This window comes from Rosa chinensis, chromosome 7, assembly GCF_002994745.2.
Source record: "Rosa chinensis cultivar Old Blush chromosome 7, RchiOBHm-V2, whole genome shotgun sequence".
NCBI lineage: Eukaryota > Viridiplantae > Streptophyta > Magnoliopsida > Rosales > Rosaceae > Rosa > Rosa chinensis.
This window is the reverse complement of record NC_037094.1, coordinates 50,274,108-50,298,461: the sequence shown is the minus strand read 5'-3', so window position 1 is coordinate 50,298,461 and position 24,354 is coordinate 50,274,108. Positions and strand designations below refer to the sequence as shown.

Below are 24,354 nucleotides of genomic sequence, written 5' to 3'. Positions count from 1 at the left end.
GAGGTAAGCTTAAGTAGTATCATGCGTGTTGATATCATTGCAAGATCTCCATTAAATTCGAATGATGTTGTTAACTCGAACAACGCAAGAAATAAACAGACTCGCACGCCATTTCATGAGGCAATTGATGGCCTAGATTAGATTTGATTATATATATATTTTTTTTTGGGTTACAAGATTTGATTATAAATTTAAGTAATGAATTTAGCTCTAAAATAAAATATGTAAAGAGAAAGGCGTCGTCGCAAGTCCCAAAATTTAAAGAGAAAGGCGGGTATAGACTATAGACTGACACCTTTGCCCAGACTGAAACGAAAAAAGAAAGGGAAATGGAAATGGAAGAAGAAGAAGAAGAGCAAGTGGCGACGAAGCCTCCCAAAATTCACCGCCTAGACGAGTCCGTCGTGAACCGAATCGCCGCCGGTGAATCCAACGCCCCGTCTCTGCCGTCAAGGAGCTCGTCGAGAACAGCCTCGACGCCCACTCCTCCTCCATTAACGTCGTCGTCAAGGACGGCGGCCTCAAGCTCATCCAAGTCTCCGACGACGGCCACGGAATTTTAGTCAGTCATTACTTTCTCTCGCATTTAATTGCTTGCCGGAATGTTAAATATCACGATTGATTGTGAAATTATTCGCAGTCTACTGTAGTATGAGGACTTGCCGATACTGTGCGAGCGGCATACGACGTCGAAATTGTCGTCGTTTGAAGACCTGCAGTCCATAAAGTCGATGGGGTTTCGAGGAGAAGCTCTTGCGAGCATGACGTATGTGGCTCATGTGACGGTGACGACGATCACCAAGGGGCAGTTGCATGGTTATAGGTGTGTGTTTTCTTTTTGCTTTTGAGGCAATTTTGTTTTTGTTTATACAAAGAAATGGAGAATTGGAAGTGGATAGGCTTTTGAATTTTGTATTGGTTTTGTTTGTGTTACAATGTAGTCTTGAAATTGTAATTCTTATGAGTTCAGGGTCTCTTATAAAGATGGAGTGATGGAGCATGAGCCGAAGGCGTGCGCTGCCGTAAAAGGAAGTCAGATAATGGTATGAAACTCAGTTTGGTTTGGTTGGTTTAGTCTAGATATAAGCAATTGGAGCTGTTTGAACAATTTATAAACAGTTTGAAACGACTAAAGCAGGGTGAATGTGGATTACATAGGATGAAATTAGCTTGTTATTTTTGTTTCTTCACTTGTGCAATGTGATGGAATTGGCTTAAGTTTTTGATTAAGTTGTTATGTGCTTTCAGATTGAGAACTTATTCTATGACATGTCTGCCCGGAGAAAGAATCTGCAAAACTCTGCTGATGATTATTCAAAGATTGTAGATTTGTTAAGCCGGTTCTCCATTCATCACACAAGTGTTAGCTTCTCCTGCAGAAAGGTAGGTTGACGTTAAAGTGTTTCAATAATTATTATACTTGCAATGTCTTACGCCTTTTCATTAAAACTTTGGCATGGCAAGAAACATGTTTAAAAATCATTGTCACAGCTTTTTGATATGCTAAATCATTCTACATTTATCAGCATGGAGCCGGTAGAGCAGATGTTAGTTCTGTTGCCACATTATCAAGAATTGATGTGATTCGTTCAGTTTATGGGCTGTCAGTTGCCCGCAGTCTGATTAAAGTAGAAGCTTTGGACAATGATCTGTCGAGCTCAGTTTTCCAGATGGATGGCTTTATCTCCAATTCTGAATATGTTGCGAAGAAGATAACTATGGTGCTTTTTATAAACGGTATGAACTATTTTATGCCATATCAACAGAAGACTTTCAATTATAGAGTTACTAAGAGTACAAACCAAACGTAAGTTTTAATAAACTACCGTCTACAAATTAAGTGGGTCAGATTGGGTATGCTGGCTTTTCTGACCATAAAGATGCAATTCCGTTTAAATGTAGCCAACTGGAACTAACCTATCTTCCATCTCTAGTATTCTTTCATCAATCATTTGTTTATGGGTTATCCTGACCCAACTCCTTATTTCTTACTCATTGTACAATCTGTAAGTTGAAGTTTGATATCATGGTGAAGTTTGGGTGGCACTTTTCCATTTTCGTGCCACTAGCTTTTCTATATCATTGACTCTGTACAGTTTCTTTTGGGTTTCCTTGATGGTTAAAAGTTTAAAGCACTTTCTTTTTTTTCCCAAAAAGGATGGACATAAGATTGCTAATTTCTAATTAAGTCAAAGAACATGGTGTTTATATGACATAATGATTAAATATCTTTGTGGATATAAATAAAAAAAACTAGGTATCCTTAATATGGTGTTCAGTTTCATTTTATGGATTTGAATATGGTGCACACCGTAGTTTAGGTGGGCATATTACCACCTGAGTAATGAATCTCCACCAGTCATACATGCTTACAAAATATCTATAAATTTATATGTGTATGTATAATTACCATGGTTAAATAAGTTATAATTAGTGTAACCAACTATCATAATGAGGAAATAGAAATATTATAACTGTGTACATGTATAGGACATGTGTAATCTGGTAGTAATACGCCCACCTAACTATGGGTGGGCAGCAAATTAAGTCCACATTTTATGGAATGCCAGGGCTACAAGATTGCTTTGTACTTCTTTCATTAGGTTTTTATTGGTAGACTTTTTGTGCTCTTTATCGTCCTCTCTTCCAAGTACTCCAAAGAGATTCATTTTGATTACCTTATGAAACTGTTCTCCGTTCCTCCTCATCATAGTGTCGCTATAAAATCTTTGAGAAACATTCTGCTATGACACTGTATCTCTTGTCTAACTGCTTTCTGTCACTCCTCATCATTGTGCTGTGGTTGCAATAAGCTTTATTTCTATTATCTTCAACTCATAAGGTGGTGAATGACAGAAGAAGGAGCAACTTCATTGAGAGATTGGAAGAAGGGGAGGGGAGGGGACTATTCTAGAAAAAGAGTTGATTGAAAAAGAAATCAACTCATTTTTTATTGGAGTGATGGGATTGAATGGTTAGGGTTTGGATTGGATCTTTTAGCTGAAGATATTTTATTTAGTAGTAAAGGTCACTCAATGATTATGTTTCTTTCTCATTTTTTTTTCTTCATTTGACATCTTTGAAACATAGATAGATTGGTGGATTGCACTGCATTGAAGAGAGCTCTGGAAATTGTTTATGCTGCTACATTGCCGAAAGCATCAAAACCCTTCATATACATGTCAATTGTATTACCACCTGAACATGTTGATGTGAATGTTCACCCGACAAAGAGGGAGGTATATGTTGTTAGTTCTCATGTTTTTTTCTTCCCTTGTCTGAATGCCTAGAAAGTAGCCTGGAAAGTAGTGATGTACTAAGTTTTTCTTCTGGCTATATGGAGTGACATTTACCAGCCATTTTGAACACTAGCAACTTTAAATGTAGGAAAGGCTTATGAAATGCAATATGGTTCAATGAAATGACACTATGGTTTACCTTTACCTGGCATTTTTTGTTATAAAAGTTAGGAAATTGATATGTAATATTTAATCTCACATCGTATCATTGACCTCGTATAAATAAATATCTTTACTAGATTTTTTATAATTGCGATGTGTTTAGAAAAGAAATGATGAATTGGAGATGGAATGCAGTCATGGACCATTTTATTTAAGCTGTCCTATAACTACAAACTCATTTTCTGTATACAAGTAGTGTTGTCTGTCATTGTTTGAAACAGGCATCCTGGCTATCCACAATTACTTTTAAGGAATTTTCTTTCTGCTGAACACCTTATTCTTATTTAACAAATACTTGAGATACCAAAAGATCCTCAGCTTTTCTTGGTCATTATTGATTTCTTCCTTCTATATGTAATCTTCAATTTTGTATTGCAACAGTTGGTGTTCAAAGTTTTTCCTAAATTCTTGAACCACCAAATATATCTGAGTACTTACGAAATTGTCTGTTAATACGCAGGTGAGTCTTCTGAATCAGGAAGTCATCGTTGAGAAGATACAGTCAGTGGTTGAATCAAGATTGAGAAGCTCCAATGAGACACAGATATTTCAGGAGCAGGTATAGTAGAAGATACTCAAAATTATTGTAATTTTTAAAATTCATCAATTGAACTTTGGTTTGAAGACTGGAAATAATGGAGGTCTGATGGTTGGATATGGGAGAGGAAAAAGAAGTTTTTTGTCCTTGTATGGTACGAAAATTGGAAGGAGGGTTGAATAACCAATATTGGCTTCTTCTATCCCATATTGAATGAATGGGAGGAGGAGTTATTATTTACCTTACACAAGTTAAGCAACAGAATGTCATGGCCTATATTTTGAACCTGTTTGACTTTGTGTGAATATTTGGGAGGGTGGCGGCTAGGTTTAGCAAAGTTAATGAGTTAAATGATGCATCTCTTTTCTACCATCTACATATGCCTGATGTTTACAGTTAGTGGTGGGCTCCTTTTTCCCCTTTGTATTGTTCTTTTCTTTGGTAGGTAAATGTGTTTTCTCATAAAAGTAAAAAAAATTGCTTCCCTTACTAGGTTTACAGTAAAAAAGCTTCCTTTTAATTTTTTTTGTTTTTTTTTTGTTTTGGTAGTGCAGTAGTAGACCATATCTGGATTTATATTTTTAACTCTTCTTTTCCTGCTTTAAACTAGGCAAGTAATGCTTTTAGTTATGCTCCATTTCTGCAATTCTGTCTTCAAATAAATATTACCATCTAAATTGTGCACTTTTGTGGTACCTTCTGTCTCATACTTGTTGCAGACAGTTGAACCACCTTCATCCAGCCAAATCATTTCTAGCAAGGATTCAAATCGAAATCCTTTGGCATCTGGTGAGTCAAATTTTTTCATTTAGATTGTTTATCTTCTGTTTGCTTCTCTCAATCTTGGAATATTCATTGCACTGTATGTAGATTATGCTCTTTCTGTTAGTGTTACCAATGTTGAATTTTAAATGCATTTTAAGCAGGATCAAAATCACAAAAGGTTCCAGTGAATAAAATGGTCAGAACAGATTCATCGGATCCTGCTGGAAGGTTGCATATTTACTTGCACGCAGAGCCTCGTGGCCATCTTGAAAAGAATACTAGCTTGACTGCTGTTAGGTATGATTCTTAATACTTGAACAGTCAGTTTAATATCTTGTACTGGACCTCCTCTAAGAGCTGCATTTATTAGTCTTCTTTCAACTGACAATTACATTGCAAGACTTAAGTTTAGTATATGAAATTGCTAATCCTCTAATATTTTCACTGACAACTTTACTCTGGTCTCCTGTCAACTTCACTCTCAGGCTTTATTAGTTTATTTTTCCATTTCTGCTTCAGCATGCTTTTTTGTTGCTGAACATCCAAGTAATATGTTTTCATTTTTAAACGAAGATAAAACTTTGGTCTCTAGGCAAAGTTGACCAAGAAGGGTATATATTACCTCATTAGGAATCACATCAGACAAAACTGAATCATGGTAAACACTGCAAGAGAAAAATAAGAAAACACCGAGTTATTGGAATGGGACTACCATCTAACCATGCTGCTTTGTATGGTTGTGAGCATGGCTTAACAAAATCCTTGGTGTGTTCAACTGTGGATGTTGAGAAAATACTCGTGCAAATACCACTGTATTTGTTGAGTTAAGCCGTGTTACCATGGTGCACTTGCGTCTGAAACATCCCTGTCAATTGCAATTATCGTTCACAAAAGAAGCATCTGGTTTATAGAGGGCCTATGGTCAAATGAACATTATCCTTATCTTTGTTCTTTTTTCGGGCACCATTTTAGTATGTAATTGTAGATTTTCTTTGTTGTGTTTATCAAACTGGTTTTACTTCCGAAATACAAGGGGATTGTAAGTTGATCATTTCTAAAGCGTGTGTTTCTGTTGTTGTGATACGTCAATGTTTATTAATGGAAGGTTAATCTCAGTTTGTTCTATCTTGCCGCGTTATTTTTTTATTATTTTAGTTTGTTTTGTGATTTTGATCTCCTATGCTTAACTTGATTTGTTCTAAATCTGGGGGGGGGGGGGGGGGGGGGGGGTTGTTAGGTTTCTTATTTTGTTGATTGACTTTTGTCACTCCTGTTTTTATATTCTTATTTTTTTTCTCTCACAAGTTTGTCATCTCCTATCCAGAGAAGCTATTCTATTTATTAAGTAACTTTGTATAACATCTGTATAATTACTTACCTTTATATACTTCCTCAGATCGTCTGTTAGACAAAGAAGGAACCCAAAGGAAACGGCTGATCTGAGTAGCATTCAGGAGCTTATTGCTGAAATTGATAGCAATTGTCATTCTGGTACTCTTATTTTATTTATTTTCCTAGTTTTTTTCCTTTTACAATATTTGTTGGTCTGTTATATGGTGAAGCTTTCATTCTGTAGCTAGTGGATGATTAATGCTTAGGGTTTTGGTTTTGTAGGTATGCTAGACATTGTGAGAAACTGCACATACATTGGAATGGCAGATGACGTCTTTGCATTGCTTCAGCATGACACACACCTCTATCTTGCAAATGTAGTAAGCTTGAGGTACACGCTGCTTTAAATATGTTGTAATAAGACGAATAAGTTTATTAGTTCCCATACTTCATAGCATTAAGTACCTGAATTTTTTATCATATCCCCTTTGTTAATAATGTAATAGTTTCTGCATCTCAAGTTCTCAACAGTACTGCTTGTCCTTTTTGCGAGAGAAATAAAAGTACTTTTAGAACAAAGAAGGAAGAAGGGGTGGATTAACTTTGGGCTCAGAATTAGATTCTGTTAAGAGCACCCACATTGGCAAATCTCAGCCTTGCATAATATATATTACCAATACTATGCATATCTAATGTAGTTGGAGTAGAAATTATTACAGATGGACCTTCGTTTAGAAAAAGTAGGGTGTTTGAGAGAGATAGTTGGTGAGTATAGAATCCCACATCAGGATTCATATGCTTTGTATAATAATATATTATTTGGTCCTTTCCACCCATTAATCAAATGGTTTTTGGTCGGATACTTTAATTTGCTTAAACACTTGATAATGTCATGCATCTTAACTGATCTCAGGTTTTGTACCAAGTCTGGCTTCTTGTATTGGTTTTTTATTTTCTATTTTTTTTCCTAAGTGTGCCGTGTTTGTTTTAATGGAATTTTATTCATCCCCTGTTGTACTTTCTACTTTTCTCATGCTGTAGATTTTTTCTCTCCTATGAAAAAGGATTTTCCCTGACCAATCACTTGCTTTCTTGTGTTTGATTTGGTCTAAGAGTGTTTAGGTTTTATTTTATGGATTTGTTCATTTCCTGTTGTACTTTCTACTTTGCTTCCCTATTTCTAAAATTTTCCTCTTCTATTACAAACTGCTTTTCTCTGACATGTCCCCTTATATATGAATTTCAAATGAAATTACAGCAAAGAGCTCATGTATCAGCAAGTTCTACGTCGATTTGCTCATTTTAATGCTATACAATTAAGTAACCCAGCCCCACTGAAGGAGTTGATTGTGTTGGCACTGAAAGAGGGGGATACAGATCCAGAATCCACTGAGAATGATGAACTAAATGAGAAGATTGCAGAAGTAATGTACTCACTTTCTTGAGTTTGATTCCCTCAGCTTTCTGTCTGTCATATTTATGTTTTCTAAATATGTTTATGATTTGTTTTTTAGATCTCTTTTCTCAATGGATTTGTTTTTTTTCTTTTCGTGGTGTTCTTAACCTTGTATTTTGAAGCCTTTCATGATAGAGGTATATAGATGTGTCAACATTTTGAAAATATTTTAAGAACCCATAGAGTATGCCATTCAAGATTCCTTTTTCTTAGATAATGGAGAGAACTTTAAAATGTTCTTGTTTGTAGTGTTGGTTAGTTTGAATATATTTGTATTCAAAATTTGCTTATATAATGTGGATATGATATTTTGTTATATATATATATATATATTTTTTTTTTTTTTTACTACCTTTGCTGATATTGCACTAAAAGAAATGTATTTTTGCAGATGAATACCGAACTACTTAAGCAAAAGGCTGTTCTAGTAGAGGAGTACTTTTCCATTCACATAGATAAAGATGGAAATTTGTCCAGGCTTCCGGTCATACTTGACCAATACACACCTGACATGGATCGTGTCCCAGAATTTGTGCTTTGTTTGGGCAACGATGTAAGTTCCTTTGCATCATCTTATCATGTTCTCAATGAAATATTTTCATTCGCTCGAGTGAAGTTGGTATTGGTTAAAGAGGCTCACGATTTTGTATATTGGGATATAGATATCTATGTACATGCATTGCTTCCCTGAATTTAAGAGGTTTTCTTTTTCTTTTTTGTTATATCAATTCGAATGGTTTGCTATTGATCAGAGAGTTAATAATACAATGAGTTCTCATTTGATCCAGAGTCCAGGTTTGTATTGGTTTATCAAAATGTTGATCATTGTTTCATGCGACTGATTTGGACTCTGGACATCATAATATGACTGTATGCAATAAAGAGTTCTATGCCTTTATGTGACTACAGCGTATCGGGTTTATAAGAGTGTTCTTGTCTGAGGGAGCAAATAAAGTGTGTGGAACTTTAGAGGTGTCTTGATAATAGTTTTATATTTTCTTCTCTCTGTAGAAATGTACTTTTTGTTGAGCAAACCTTGATATATGTTTATATTATAGGTTGATTGGGAAGAAGAGAAAAAATGCTTCCAAGTAATTTCAGCTGCACTTGGGAACTTTTACGCCATGCATCCTCCTATGTTACCCAACCCATCTGGTGATGGTTTGCAATTTTACCAAAAAAGGAAGTTGGTCAGGAATAATGAAGGAAGTCTCTCTTGCAATACTGGTATGCCTGTTTACAGCCTGCTCCTTTTTCAGCATTGCTTTTTGAAGAATAGTGTAATACTGATATGTTAGTTTTCTTATGAGTAAGGTAAGCTTTAAATATATATATATATATATATATATATATATTAATCTTTTCTCTCCTTTAAGGAAATTTTCATCTCTCTGACAGTTAAGAGGGCTTCTGCTTTCTCGGTAAATTTCTTGGTAGAAGATATGATTTCTTGGAACTTATATTAATCATGGTGGTGTTGTTTAAATCTGATAGGTTTATGAGAAAAAAAAGAGTCCTAAGTGCAGTCTATAACAAATACAAACTTTAGAAACAAGGGCCAAGCATAACTACCCATTAGATATGTATATTTAGGTACATAAAATCTGAATTTATAGCCAGTTTACAACATCTGAATGTGAAATCAAGAGTCCAGATATAATAGGGGGTGTGAGATTGCCACGTAGTTCAAGATCGAATCAAAGCGATAATAGAGGAATAGAATTGAAGAGTTATCTCCTAAATGTTGACTTGGATTTTTGTGTCTTCAATTCAAATCTATTTTTGATGCTTGCCCTATCAATAAATATGACAGATTTTTCAGGATATACATAAGACCTCCAACCAAGTTTCTGAAAGAGATATACTAACAATGGAGGCACAATCATTGCCCATTGTCATTTCGAAAAACCTGGGTTCAAGCAAATCGTGCAGTCTTCCAGGCACCTCATGTTGATTATGTGATTGAATTTGGGTTTCTTCTTTCATTTTTGGTTATTGGTTTTTGAAAATTTTGTCAAAAGCACAAGATAAGAAAATCCAATGAACAAAGCGAACAGGAACAATAAGTTATATCCTTACTGTTTTATGACAGTAAGGAAAGGATGTTGTTTCCTTTCCTCTCATGGGAATCACTTGTTTCTAAAACTAATTGAATCAGTTTGCTTTGGCATACATCTGAAAGCATCATGTGATGAACATTATACTGGTCGAAAAGGATGTCATTTCTTCTGCATCTTCCCCCTTGTACCCATCAGCAGTATTCCTCGAGTACATTGAAGTGGTTTTTGCTGTTTGCAGCTGCGGATGATATGATGATGGAGGATGAAATTGAGCATGAACTAGTTGCAGAGGCAGAGACTGCATGGGCACAGCGCGAATGGTCGATCCAGCATGTATTGTTACCATCAATGAGGCTCTTTTTTAAGCCACCAAATTCTATGGCTACAAATGGAACATTTATTCGAGTAAGTTACTTTTTTTGGGATACGTTTACTTGATTCTTGAGTTAACACAAGATGTCAGTAAACTCATGTATGATGAGCTAGCTTGGTGATTGACATGCGTGTTAACTAAAGTCCATGAAGTTTTGGGACTTGGTCTTTCATGTTTTAAGCTGCTACCGAGGTTTTGGAAACAAGTCAGAAAATCAGATGTCTCATACTGTTTAATTATCAAGGACTCTTTTGTTAATACATCAATGTCACCGTGTAGCCACATGCTACTGGCTGGCTGCCTCATATAGGAACATGACCCTACAGTACCTTTTTTTCTTCTTCTTCCAAGTTGGGTGGGATTTCTGGTGCTTATATTACTACATTTGCGTATTTAACTATGAAAATGATCTGGGTTTATAGAAGTAATCTTAGTTTTGACTTCTGAGAATGATACGATGATATCCTTGCTTTTTGTAGGTTGCTTCATTTGAGAAGCTGTACAGGATTTTTGAAAGATGCTGATGCATTCAACCATTTAATGACCGGAGGCATTCGGTTTACCTTCAAGTCATTACATTGTTCTTATGGTCACTGTGACCGCTTTGTAAAAGGCAAAAGGTGGCATGGCATTTCAATATGCCAGTCACCAGTCAGCAGGGGCACTGACAGCCAGTGGAGTGGTTGATCAAGATGAACATCAAATATTGGTTTTTTTTTTCCCCTCATGTTCCTTTTTGTGATCTCTGTTAATTTAGCTTGAGGTCATATGTGTATATTTTTTCATACTACTTTTTTTTTTGCACCTTTAGGTTGACCTAGCAGACACTTCAGAGTCTCACATTTGAAACTATTAAATCTTCGTATAGACGTATTTAACTACAAAAGAAACCAACAGAAGCCACAACTTAGGAAAATGCAAAGAATTTGCTAAGTGTGTGTTTTACGAACAGTGCTCAAGTATGTATTTAGGATCATTTCAGGTGAATCACTTTTAATCCACATGATGCAGCACTTCATGCGGCAATTACTGTAGAATAAAAGAACTGATTTTGATAATTAACTTTACCACGTGCACCCCATCTTTACAATTGGTAAAATATGTAGCAAACCAGAGTGCCAAAATCACCATCTTAGTCTACTTTCTTTGAAAACCTTGCATGTGGTGATATATGGTTCATCCTTGACATTATCCTATGTATGATTGTTAAACTATTTTAGTGCTCCAAGGCTCCAACTGACCACCTGAACTTCTTAACTTAGACATTAGTGATACAAAAATTCTCGTTCTTAACAAAAAAAAATGTGGAAACCTACGGAGCTTGGCGTCAAAATTCGTTCATATTTTTGAAATTTTTTTTTTTGCGCCAAATTCCACTATATTTATCATCATCATCATCATTATTATTATTTGAGAAATAAAATTGCATTAGATGTTTTACTACAGATATCAAGTTACATGATCCATTGCCCCAACTTTAAAATGTAGGAAGCGTAAGAGTGATTCTAAATATGCTTTCCTTGAAACATTTGCACCTGTATGTATAATTAACTATAAGTGTAAGAAGTGAAAAGAGAGGACCTTTTCTTCTATTAAAAGACTCCACCAACGAAATAGGTTCTTCACTACGCAAACAAACAACCATCATCCTCCAATTCCAATACGATATTTTCCTAAATACCTAATAAGGCACCTAGAGATCCAGAGCAATGATGAAAGAATAAGAACTCGAAAATTTAGCATGCTAGGCTTAAGCAGAGAAACAGAGGACACGTATTGAAAAGTGATGCTCCGAACTATTATTGTCCTTAGTGGATTAGGATTCCTCGCTGAAAGAAAAATTGCTTGCTTATTATTATGAAGGAAACCTATTCCATATTGGATTGGGAAATTATAAGCTCCAGCAGCGCCACCCGCGATAACTATATACAAGTACGTGCAAGTCTATCAATCCAGTTTTTTTCTCTGTTACTCAGACTCCAATCATCCACCAGAAAAAAACACAATGGTTTTCATCGCAACCCCAAACCACAAAACCCTAACCCTAAATCTAAACCCCAAGACCACCACCCTCCTCACCTTAAAGCACCAAATCCAACAAACCTCCCTTATGCCCATCTCTCACCAGCGCCTATTCCTCTCCCAAAGCCTCCACTTATCCACCCAAAACGACGCCGCACTCCTCTCCGACCTCGGCATCGGACCCCTCTCCACCCTAACCCTCCACACCCCCTTCCTCGGCGGCACTCAGCCCCACCGCTACTCCTTCCTCACAGCCAAGCCCCCGCCCAACTACGTCGCCGGCCTCGGCCGCGGCGCCACCGGCTTCACCACCCGCTCCGACATCGGCCCCGCCCGCCCCACTCCCGCTCCAATTGTTCGGGAAAATCCGGACGACGAGGACAAGGGTTACGACGAGAACCAGAAGTTCGACGAGTTTGAAGGAAATGACATGGGGCTTTTCGCCGACGCGGAGTACGACGAGGACGACGACGCGGCTGATGCCGTTTACGCAGCGGTTGATGAGAGGATGGACTCGAGGAGGAAGGAGATGAGAGAAGCTAAGAAGAAGGAGATGGAGGAAAAGTCGAACGCTAAGAATCCAAAGAAGACCCCGGAGGAGTTGAAGAGGAAGCTGCGTTCCGTGTCCGTCAAGGAATGGGAGAGCTTACCAGAAATGGGGGATTATTCGTGGAAGAACAGGAAGAGGAGGAAGTTCGAGAGCTTTGTTCCGGTGCCGGATACCCTTTTCGAGAAGGCCAGGCTGGAGAGGCAGCATGTTGCGTCTGTAGACCCAATGAGTACAGATTTGACTGCATTGGGCGAGGGAAAGGGGACAGTGATGAAGCTGAAATTGGATAGGCTTTCGGATTCGGTTTCGGGTCTCACCAGTGTGGATCCAAAGGGGTATCTTAGTGGTCTTTTGAGTATGAATATGAATGTTAGTACTAGTTCTGATGTTTCGGATATAAAGAAGACTAGACAGTTGTATAGGAGTGTAAGAGAGTCGAAGCCTAAGGACCCGTGTGGTTGGATTGCGGCTGCGAGGTTGGAGGAGATGGTGGGGAAGTTGAAGGAAGCCAGGGAGATCATTAAGAAAGGCTGTCATATGTGTCCAAAGAATGAGGATGTGTGGCTAGAGGCATGCAGGCTTGTCAGCCCCAGCGAAGCCAAGGTTGTTGTTGCTATGGGAGTGAAGCAGATACCGAATTCGGTGGACTTGTGGATGAGGGCTGTGGATTTGGAGCATGATAAGTCGAATAAGAAGAAAGTGTTGCGGAAAGCGCTGGATCAAAGTAATGAAAATCTTCGTTGTGTTAGGCTGTGGAAGGCAGTGATGGATCTCTGTCACGAAGATGACAAGGATATGAAAATTTTGCTTCATAGGGCCGTGGAGGTTTGTCCGTTGGAGGTTCAATTTTGGGTTGCTCTTGCGAGGTCGGAAAGTTATGAGGCTGCCAAGATGATTCTTAATAATGCTAGAGTGCATCTTCCGAAAGAGCGCGCCATTTGGGTTGAAGCAGCCAAGTTGGAAGAAGTTAGGGGGAATGTGTCTAAGGTTGGGAAGATTATTGAAAGGGGTATAGAGCTTTTGCAGGAACAAGGGTTGGTGAATTTCAGAGAAACATGGATGAAGGAAGCTGAAAAGGTTGAGCGTGCTGGGCATGTGGCAGTTTGCCAAGCAATCATTCAAAACAGTGTTGGGGTTGGTGTTGAGGAAGAGGATAGGAAGAGGACTTGGCTTGCTGATGCAGAGGAGTACATGAAGAGTGGTTCCATCGAAACTGCCAGAGCAATTTATGCACATGCACTTACTGTTTTCTTAACCAAGAAGAGTGTATGGCGCAAGGCAGCAATGCTTGAAAAGAGCCATGGGACCAAGGAATCTCTTGATGCTTTGCTTCGTAGAGCAGTGAAGTACCTACCACAGGTTGAATTCTTTTGGCTTATGGCTGCTAAGGAAAACTGGCTTGCCGGGGATGTGAATGCTGCACGAATGATCCTTGAAGAAGCTTCTAAATCCCTTCCCAATTCTGAAGAAATTATGCTTGCTGCATTTAAGTTAGAGTTTGAAAATCATGAGCAAGAGAGAGCTAGAATGATTCTTGACAAAACCCGAGCAAGGGTAGATAGTGGAAGAGTATGGATGAAATCAGCAATTCTTCAGAGAGAATTAGGGAACTCTGATGAGGAGAAGAAGTTTCTTGAGGAAGGGTTGAAGCGCTTCCCCTCATTCTTTAAATTGTGGTTGATGCTTGGACAGCTAGAGGAACGCCTCAATCATTTTCAAAAAGCCAAGGCAGCGTATGAATCGGGTCTCAAGCACTGCTCCAATTGTATACCGCTCTGGCTTTCTCTAGCAAATCTTGAAGAGAATAGAAATGGTCTGAGTAAAGCTCGTGCAGTTCTGACAACAGCCAGGAAGAAGAACTCTCGTAATCCTGAACTGTGGATTGCTGCTGTTCGAGCTGAACTAAGGCATGGTAATAAGAGGGAAGCTGATACCTTGATGGCAAAGGCTTTGCAGGAGCAGGAGTGTCCCAATAGTGGTATCCTGTGGGCAGCATCTATTGGGATGGTACCAGGTCCTCAAAGGAAGACCAAAAGTCTAGATGCCTACAAATATTGTGGTAAGGAAGATCCCCATGTTAATGCTGCTGTGGCCAAGTTATTTTGGCATGAAAGAAAGATAGACAGAGCTAGGGCTAAGCTCAACCTGGCAGTTACACATGCCCCAGATATTGGAGATTTCTGGACTTTATACTACAAGTTTGAACTTCAGAATGGAACTGAGGAGACCCGGAAGGACGTACTGGAAAGGTGTGTTGCTGCACAACCAAAGCATGGTGAAAAATGGCAAACTATTTCAAAGACCGTGGAGAACTGGCACCAACCAACTGAAGCTATCTTGAAGAAAGCTGTGAAGAAAGATGCAGCCAGAGCTCAAAATCAACAGTAGTTCCTGCTGGGTTGCATTTTCAGGTAATATTGTACAAGATGGTCGCAATACAGAAAATCTATGTTCACTTATCATTTGTTGAGGTTTCTTTTTCCTGTTTTTTTTTTTTTTTTTTTTTTCTATTTTAAATCAGAATGATAGCATGGTTTAATTGATTGATTATGTGAAATAATGCATTTTGTAGAGATGGAGATATTCTGAGCTTTGTTATTCTGAAGTGATTGATGGACAAACTACAGGTTGATTATCTGTGTACTCTAAAATCTACCAACATATTCCACATTTTATCAAGTGTAGTTGGTTTTGTGGTCAAGGTATTCTATTTTTAAATCTTCATCTTCATTTTAGTCGGTCATTTTTATTGTGCTTGAAACAGTATATCATGGAAATATGTATGTTTAAAAAATTATCCTTACCTTTGTCTTGGCAGAATTCCCAAAATACTGGATGTTTGACATTATATCCAGCATATGCATGTTTGACGTTATATATGCTGTTGCCTTGGGAAGTTGGATCAATCTACCTAGGTACATAATCACCCACAAATTGCCCAAACTAGCTCCAGTTCTAGACTTCTAATTGATTGGTTTTGCTCTGTCCTTTGAGTTTGTTGTTATACCTTAATTGATTTTTCTTCTGCTTTCAATTTTAGGGAACACAGTAAGGTCCTCAGATGAAGGCCCTAGGTGAACAACTAAAATAGGACCCTTAAAGTTTGCACATTCGAATTATATTAGTAAGTACCGCCAATATCATGACAAGAACTTAGGATTTAATTGTCTTAGTAATGGTTAGTTTAGTAAAATTTAGACAAAGCCACAGGCCTACCTAGAGTGCATCACAAGTGAAGTACGAAGCTTTAGGCGTCTGGGCTTCTTTAGCTTCACTGGAGTAACAAACTAATCTTGCACTTTTTTGAGGTTTAAGTGGTATAGAATACGATTGATGAGATCTCTTTAAATCTTGCATTAATGCTTCTCTTTTTCCCTCCCTCCCTACTTGTGAATCCCCGTTTCTCCACCATATTACTGTTTTTACCTTATAGGGAACAACTAAAATAATAGCGATGTGGTGGAGAGATGGAAATCACAAGGATGGAATGGATTGGGAGAACAGCTTAATTGTGCAAGATCATCGGCTGAAGTGGGTAGCATCCAAAGGTTAGTTTTGATCCCAGTTTTGTTATATTTGTTTAATTCAGTATACAGAATTTACGGGTTTTTGTCAATATTACTCTAATTCTCTAGAACTTCGGATTTGAACTTTTTTTTTGAATCTATAAATAATTAAGTTTTGATTTTGCACTGATTGATTTCAGTGTTCCGATGCTAGCAACTATTATGATATATCATGTTTTTGCTATGTCTAAGTAAACTACTTACTGAGAATGGTCATTTAGTTTTGTAAATAGAAATAAAAGCAAAAACTACTTACGGATCTCAGCCTCCTTTTATATACATATAGTTCTATTGAACAATTGACTGAATATATAGGACGGCCATTTTGGCTTTTGGATGGGTTTAGTGATTCATTGTAAATAAGCTATGTGATATTTATGCCAATATGAAGGAGTTTTGTTTACATTTACATGAGTTTTGGTGAAACATCTAGTATATTAGGTCGTAATGTGATACTGGTATGAATAGAAAAAGAAAACATTTTACGGACACATGATGCTTATTCTTTTCTCTCCCCTGGCCTAGAACCATCTAGCTCATTAAACTTTTAACCAATCATCAATTATTCTTCAGTATGGCTATTTGGAAGGTATGAGCTTCTTATTGAAGTTCTTTACTTCTCTGGGCTTGTTGGCCATGTGGAATCACAAAACCTCTAAGATACATTGCCTTGGTGCTCTTCTCACTGGTTCTCTGATGGTATAGTTTCATTAATTTTGAATTCAATTCAAAGTACCGTTGGAAAATGTATATCTCTTAACGGTTAACCCAAAGTTAAGAGGTCTGATATTGTTTTCAAAAGGCATCACTACTCCTATATAATAGTTCCGCATAATGTTCATCGAGAAAAATCACGTTTGCTCTATGGAAGAAGACGGTAGAAGAAATGAATTTCATTTACAATCGAGGAACATGTTGATTAAGAAGGTAATGTGGAATAGATTAGTATTGATGCAGCTTGGAGCAACTCTTCCCTTCAATGTGGCACAGCAGCTTTGGCTCGGGATTCTTCAGGTACGCTTATTGCCCTAAACCCTAATCCCTAGAAAACAAACTGTTAAAGAACAGTGAAAATGTACACTGAGACTCAATTATATATAAACAAGGTAATGATAGTGATGGCTGAAGTTTATATATATGCACTAATTTACTAATCAATGCTATATATACATATTCAGCAAAACTTCTCAATGGTAAGAAAATGGGCTTTTCGGACGGCATAGGATGGATTCGATGGAGAAGGTCATTTATACTGTAGCATTATGGGAGCAACTGCCATTTCGTACGTGACATAGATCTAGTGTTTGCTATTCTTGATGGTTTTCAAAAAGCCTTCTCACCATTGAGAATATTTTTGCCAAGTGCTACATGGGAGCTTCAAAAGTGTTAGATTTCACTCCTAACATGTGGGTGGCAAACTCTATCAAATAAACAATAAAATGCTTATAGAACTAAAAGATTTGAAGTATAATACTACAAAAGTTAATTTCCAATATTTTGAATGACGCATCTGGTTTCATTTACGAATCCCCTACAACTCTGTTCCTTGACAACATCGATCAGCAGCAATGATCAAGAATACTTTGCACCCATGACCTTTCCATTCTCACTAATCCCTCTTGGTCTGTTCTCTCCTCTTTCAACTATACAAGCCTCCCCCTTCTCTGCATGTCCATGTGCAATCACAAGCCTCATGCTACATTAGCACATATCAACACTCTCTAGCTTCAAACTACCAAGACTGAAGATCACATGATCAGTAGATTAAAAACTTCATTGCAGTCATGTAGCATATGTATATACTAAGGTACACAAGGAGGACCGGAATAGACGAAAGGCAATGACAAGACTTTTATCATAAGTGAAAGTTACAGAGACGGCTAAAAGGCGCTGGATGGGCTAAAGAGCATTGTATAGGTCTCTCCCGTCTCCCACAACCGAGTCTTGAAATATGATCTTCCACCGACCTTGGCACGTCTGGAGATTAAGAAATTCAGATATGCATGGAGAAACTTGTTACAAGCTTAACTGATGTCTACGACACATTCCAAGTTTGGGTTTCAAACTTGAAATAATTAACTAGCCGAAGAGAGAAATGCCTTTCCTGCTATCAGGTCAAAGTGAAAAATGGGAGACAAAACCAAGCATTTAAAGAGATGACTGAGTTTTTCAAGTGTTGTAAGCTCATTATAGATAATAAGCGAGCGTGAAACTAGTTTCATAATCGGTATTTCTTGCCACAACCTCTACCATGAGATGAAAGATATAATCGCCAGGCGATCATGGTTTTCGATTTGACTTTTGATGATGCAATACAAAATGAATGGCCAATCTCGAAATAGCTCACCATTTGCAAAGAAAGGAAAGCGGGATTCCAGCCTTTTTGTAAACCCTTTTGAGTTTTTTTTTAATAATCGGTATAGTTATGAAAGTTTTGAAAAGAAGGGAAAAAAACCATCACACTAGTATTTATAGTAGTCCTACAAGAAGAAAATGACAATATCATATTGTAGAGTCACCATCATATCATTATCAATTAGGTCCATATGCTTCACATGCTCATCCTTTTACAGAAAAGTCACCAATCAAAACCCACTACAACAACAAAAGAGATGCCTCAAAATAAAAAACAACACCAAGAAAAAATACGATCACCAGTCATTATTAATTCATCACCATCTTTTTATTTGGTCTGAAAATTCATCACCATCTCAGTGACTCAGTTAGTGAAATTGGCAATGGTGGCATCAGGCTCACAGGCCTTGGCAGCTGCGCTAGGCTCAACACCTGGGTTGGGCTCCACTGGTTTTCCAAGAAGCTCATTGGGAAGGTCCTCCTTAATGCCCTTGAGGTAAAATGTATAGAAAAGCTTGATGGGGAAAATAAGCTGCTGCAGCTTCACCTGACCGTAAGCACCCTCGAAGATTCCAGATCCCCCAGTCACGGCAAGATACGTGTCCTCGTAGGTTAAATAGGGTCCCTGTACTGCAATGTGACCATAGTCTCCGAAGTAGAAGCTGTAGATGGCCTCATAGCGATCACCTTTCTTTTCTGGTTTGTTTTCAATCAGAATGCATATTCCAGCAGTTATTCCAAGTCGTTTTTGCAGGTCCCCAGTGTACAACTAATAATCGAGACACAGACCAAAAGTCAGTACATAAATGTGAGGATTGAGGAGAAAGTTTCACATTTTTTTTGTGAGAATGTAAATATCACATTCCAATACCACATGTGCAGGACATTTAACACCAAGTGACCCTTTAGAATCTAGAAAAGCATCTTTGCAGCAATGTTATACTAATTATCATACAAACTTTAGAACTAGGATATCTCGATCAATAAACACTGTAAACACAACAAAATGCTATTGGATTTTAAGATAGATGGTACTATATATTGCAGCTAGCTGCTATATCTGAATATAGAGAAACATAGACAAATATTCGATCAAAAATATTGACAAGAATTATATGAAAAATTTGAGTAAGACTAAACAAGTTACTAAAACAACATGTTCATAAAAGTACTTCATCTAACCCCATTATACAGCTTGAAGAACAGAGATTTCAGACTTTGATTGGACTTGAGAGGTTGCTTGTGGGTGTTTTAAATATAATTTTGATAAAATTTAACAAAATGTGACGAGGATTGTGACCGTTTAAATATACATTGACCAAGTTCACTAAATTAGTAACCGGAAGATAAAAGTTCATATTTAACCCCAAAATATAGCTAACTATGAGTAAACTTTTCTCTACATCACCAAAGATGAGACAAGCTAGTGTATTGGTGGGTATGAGATACCCTCATTTACAACTATTTGAACAAAAATTTACAAGTATTTGAACCAAATTACAATATTGAGAACAAAAGTTACCATATTCATTTACACTATTTACATATAGTTAAACAAAAATTACAACATTGACAACAAATTTATCCAAAAGCTTGTAAAAATGTTGTAAGAGGTGTAATTACCATTATTAGAACTAAGATTACACAAGGTAGGACTCAAATTACAACTTTGACAATAAAATTTGTTCTCACTTTTGTAAATGTGGGTATCAGATACCCACCACTACACTAGAATTTCCCACCAAAGATAACCAATAACAATAAATTTTCTACAGTTAAAAAAAGAAAAGGTATAAGAACTTGCCTTGTTACTGAAAGGGACGAGATCGCCGAGGGAGTTGACAGTTTTTTGACTCAATTTCAGAACAGCAGGGCTTCCACGATCCCTCTCATTCATCTCATACACATTAAGTTCCTGAACTTTGGCTGCAAAATTATCAAGCCGAATAACCAAAAGGGTCACCAAAAGCTCAAAGCGAAACTCAAACCGGTGGTCAGACAATTGGTAAAGTGTACTTACTGGATCTTTCAGACTCCGATGATGGGGTGACCTGGCTTTTGCAAGTGAATGATCTTTGGGGCAGTGAAAAGCTTGAGTTCAGCTTCAGAGATGATGATGGTGGTGGGTTTCGGAGCTTGAAGGGTAGAAGTGAGTTTGTTAGGGAGTGAGTCAGTGATTTTGGGTTGGCTAGTTTCATGGAGGAGGAAGATATGGTTCTAAAAGCAGAGCTAGAGGAAGCCATAATTGAGCAACTGTGTCTACTTTTTGTTAATGGGTTTACAGGCTGGTGAGAGAGAGTGGGTACTTTGTAGTGCTGTGTTTATTATATAGAATAACAGCGTGGAGATTGTGGAATGTGGATCGTTGAGTCATTTGAATAGGAATAGTAACCCTGGAAAAAAAAAGGAGGAAATGGGAAAAGTCTTTTTCCTTTATTTATTTCGTTTGGTATGAAGGTTTGTTCAGAATAGAAGGTTAGAAACTTCCTGTTGAATTTTGGAAAAGAAAAAAAAAAAAAAGATAATTAAGACAGAGTGTGGTCATATGTATTACTATATGGCTGTCACTTGGTCGGTTCGAATCAGTTATAGGTATTACCAACTTCAAAACCAAAGCTTTCGGTTTCAAAATTGAGCTACCAATTACCAACCAAAATTTTCAGTTTTTAATAATATCTACCAAATTCGGTATTTCGGTTTTCGGTATTACCAATTTTAGAACAACTAATTCTTAGTAATTTAAATTAAAATAAATAAAATTATGTTTTTTAATTTTATAGTCGTAAACTTTGTATTCATCTACTAATTATAGCTTTCTTTTGCATGTATGACATCAAATTTTAGCAATTTTCAATAAAACTAGGTTATTTAATCATCTTTAACTAGGTTATTTAAAATACATGTACAAAGTATATGTGTAATAATGTTCATACTATTACGAAATTTTTTATATTTATTTATTGATATACATGTATGTGTATTGAAAACCATAGTATACAAAGCTAATATTTAGATAATCGGTAGATTTGGTATTTACTAAAACTAAACCAACTTTTTCAGTAATTTTCGATTTCGGTTTTAACGGTCTCAGTTACCAAAAAATCGGTTTGTCAATTCTAAAACATCAATTGATATTCGGTCAGTTTGGTAATTACCAAACCAAGTGGCGGCCCTATGCACTACTTATAGGAGAGTCACAGTAACTATCCTATAGTTTTGAAATACTACGTGGTAGCGTCATGTGATAGTTTGGCCAATAAAATTAGAGATATTTTAGTGGAATCTAATGTGAGGGTAAAGTTTTCAAACAGTAAGGCCCTTCTAGATTGCCAACACACCCTAGCGAGATCAAACCACATATAGTTTTAGGACTTTGAAAATTAAATATACAGATGTCTCTATCTATCCTGGACAGTCTTGCTCACCTAAGAGATATTTTAATAGACTGTGAGGGACAAATGCATCACAACCACTTAAAGCTGAAATTATAATAATTTAAAACTGTGCATTTGTTTTTTGCCGTCAGATTCACTTATCTATCATTTTCTTAATAAACTCTCTCTTAGATGAGTAGCCATTCTATCTTTGATATGTGTTTGGACAACTTACAAGGATTTAGAGCCTTGAATTTTAATTTGTGGTAGTTTTGGATTAATTTGGTTTTGTTTTATTTGGGTAAATTTTATTGGTGGAGTTGGAGATACGATTTTGGATTTACTGAATTTAACTAGTGGAGTTCGGGATTCAATTTGGAGTTCTAGTTGAATCTAGTGGATTGCTAAATTTCCTATATACACTTTATGAGATCAAACTGCCATAGTTCATTAAATTAATTTTGGGTTTTGTCTTTCTGGATTTTTTTTTTTTTTTTGATATGGGGCTGGTGCGGCTGCACTCAAGCGTTGATTAATGTGTTTGGCTCCAGTTTTGTTGCAGCTAGTCAACAGTCTCTTTTCTGTGAAGGCGTGCCAGCACCGTTCGGGTGTGGTCGTCGGGGGTGTCCCTTGACCTGACTTCTTTCAAGCTATTGTGGACGAGGAGAGCACCAACCTCATCGTGGGATTCTTTGTGCCTCGTGGTGAGGATTTTTGCTAAGCTTCTTTAAGATCACACAATCGATACTCGACGTCGTAGATCGAGCAGAGCGAAAATCACTAGGAAGTGGGGAGAACTTGCTAAAGTGTGACTTTAGCTGCTTGGTTTGCGAGGGCGTTACCCTTGCTTGGCTGGTTCCGTAACCGTTGTGGTCGCGGTACTACAGTCAGCTCCAGAGGAGACTAGGACCAAAGCACGTAGACAGAGGGTTTGGTGGCACTGACAATCAGCTCCTGAGGATTCTGGGACTGGAGTGTGGTCACCGGTAAGAGAAGGAAAGGGGTTGCTCTAGAGAGGCTTGGATAATCGTAGAGATTAATTGAAGAATTGTGTGCGCGTTACTTCGTCGTAGCCTCTATATATAGGCTACCAAGCCATAGTGGTTGGCCTTAAACAAATCATGATGGGTTAAGCACTTATGGAATCATGGTAGGTTTAATGGAATTATGGAGCACTAATGAAATCATAGAGCACTAATGGAATCATGGTAGGTTTTCCAATGTTGGCCACCATGAAATGTAGTTGAATGTTTCCCCATCTTTATGCCATAGTCCTTAATTGAATGGAGTATGAATATTCGCATGGGCATGCCTTTTCTTGTAACTTGCATATTCTTCCATAATTCTGCAGGTAGGCTTTATTTAGCCTCTAAATAATATATTTCGAACTTGCCGACAATATATAACTTGAGCCACTGACATTGGCTCAATTTCTCCAAGACACGCCTTGTCAGGCCAAAAATGCTCATTTTGGGTTCAAACATTGCCCCCCAGACCTCGAATACAAAGGTCTTCATCTTGACTGAAGAGGTCTTGAATAAGCACTACTCTTATAATGTCGTTGCTCCAAAGCCATTTGTATTGGCTTGACTGAAATTACTTGACTGATTCCATATAGGCCTCTAAATAGGCCATAAAGCTTGAATGCCACAATCTGAATTGCCTTTGTCATGAACTAAGGCTTTCTTTGCCAACTTTATTGCCCCCCATGTATCTGATGTCTGGTATGCAATGAATTGGAGAAACTTGGGCAGGTTGTAGGAGATCAGAACTTTAGCGTGCCCCCCATGCGAAGGAGACTGCTTTTGATCGCGAATGAGGATCCTTCTCTTCCTTGGTGATAGCTTCGTCATGTGTATAGCAGTAAGTATCTGCCTTGTTCGCTGACTCTCTGTTGATTTTCTCAAATGTAGGCATTGGAGCCGCTTCGCTGGCTAGATCAAGTTTGATCAAGGCCTACAGTACTTGGCGAAATAAGATGCAGAATAGCAAACTGTTTGCTATCATTTAATCCTTCGCAAATCTTATGCTGAAGAGGATGATTGAATCATGGTTATCGACATCATGACATGTGACCAAGTGAACCCACCATACTTGCTGCAACTTTAACATCTAAAACTGTATGGGTTTTAATCATGTTTAATTAAAAACATCAGGCCATTACACTGGCCCTGTAGTTGTAGGGAAAGGTGCAATGCCATCTCTTCACAGCCACCTTAGATGTAATTCTCAAGATGGAATAATGATTAATTAATTATCAACTAGAGCCACTAACTGGCCCATGTAATAAATTAATCATCAGTCGTCTTCCATTTCCGAAGAAACCCAGAAATGGCACCCAAGAAACCATTCGTTATCTATCAGGCAGATGAAATCACTGAGAAAGCTGCATTCACTTGGCGGACTAACATGGGTGTTCGATGCAGAAGTTAGATCGGAGAGGAGAGAAGTCGACTGATGGGCTTTGGTAGAGGTGATAATCAAGCGAGTCTGGGTCCCACA

At 37.6% G+C, this 24,354-nt stretch overlaps 3 protein-coding genes across 3 annotated transcripts; 2 read left to right on the top strand and 1 right to left on the bottom strand.

The window, feature by feature from the left end:
* The first annotated feature begins 250 nt into the window (after positions 1 to 250).
* Positions 251 to 10,739, top strand: LOC112178094 (DNA mismatch repair protein MLH1-like). The gene is given in 17 exon segments (XM_040510274.1): positions 251 to 426; positions 429 to 562; positions 651 to 823; positions 971 to 1,043; positions 1,249 to 1,383; positions 1,527 to 1,737; positions 3,091 to 3,239; positions 3,922 to 4,020; positions 4,719 to 4,788; positions 4,926 to 5,061; positions 6,161 to 6,255; positions 6,379 to 6,487; positions 7,355 to 7,520; positions 7,944 to 8,105; positions 8,611 to 8,779; positions 9,851 to 10,017; positions 10,465 to 10,739. Coding segments are annotated over 17 exon segments (2,190 nt in total). The 5' UTR covers positions 251 to 329; the 3' UTR covers positions 10,510 to 10,739.
* Positions 10,740 to 11,756: 1,017 nt separating this feature from the next.
* LOC112178093 (protein STABILIZED1) lies at positions 11,757 to 15,241 on the top strand. The gene is made up of 2 exons (XM_024316302.2): positions 11,757 to 14,968; positions 15,130 to 15,241. The coding sequence occupies exon 1, from the start codon at positions 11,991 to 11,993 to the stop codon at positions 14,943 to 14,945; it is 2,955 nt and encodes a 984-aa protein (XP_024172070.1). The 5' UTR covers positions 11,757 to 11,990; the 3' UTR covers positions 14,946 to 14,968; positions 15,130 to 15,241.
* A 3,387-nt stretch (positions 15,242 to 18,628) lies between these two features.
* On the bottom strand, positions 18,629 to 20,803 carry LOC112180867 (allene oxide cyclase 4, chloroplastic). Its single transcript, XM_024319433.2, has 3 exons — positions 20,499 to 20,803; positions 20,283 to 20,404; positions 18,629 to 19,247 (listed from the first exon to the last, which is right to left on the bottom strand). The coding sequence occupies exons 1-3, from the start codon at positions 20,719 to 20,721 to the stop codon at positions 18,843 to 18,845; spliced, it is 750 nt and encodes a 249-aa protein (XP_024175201.1). The 5' UTR covers positions 20,722 to 20,803; the 3' UTR covers positions 18,629 to 18,842.
* Positions 20,804 to 24,354: the final 3,551 nt, after the last annotated feature.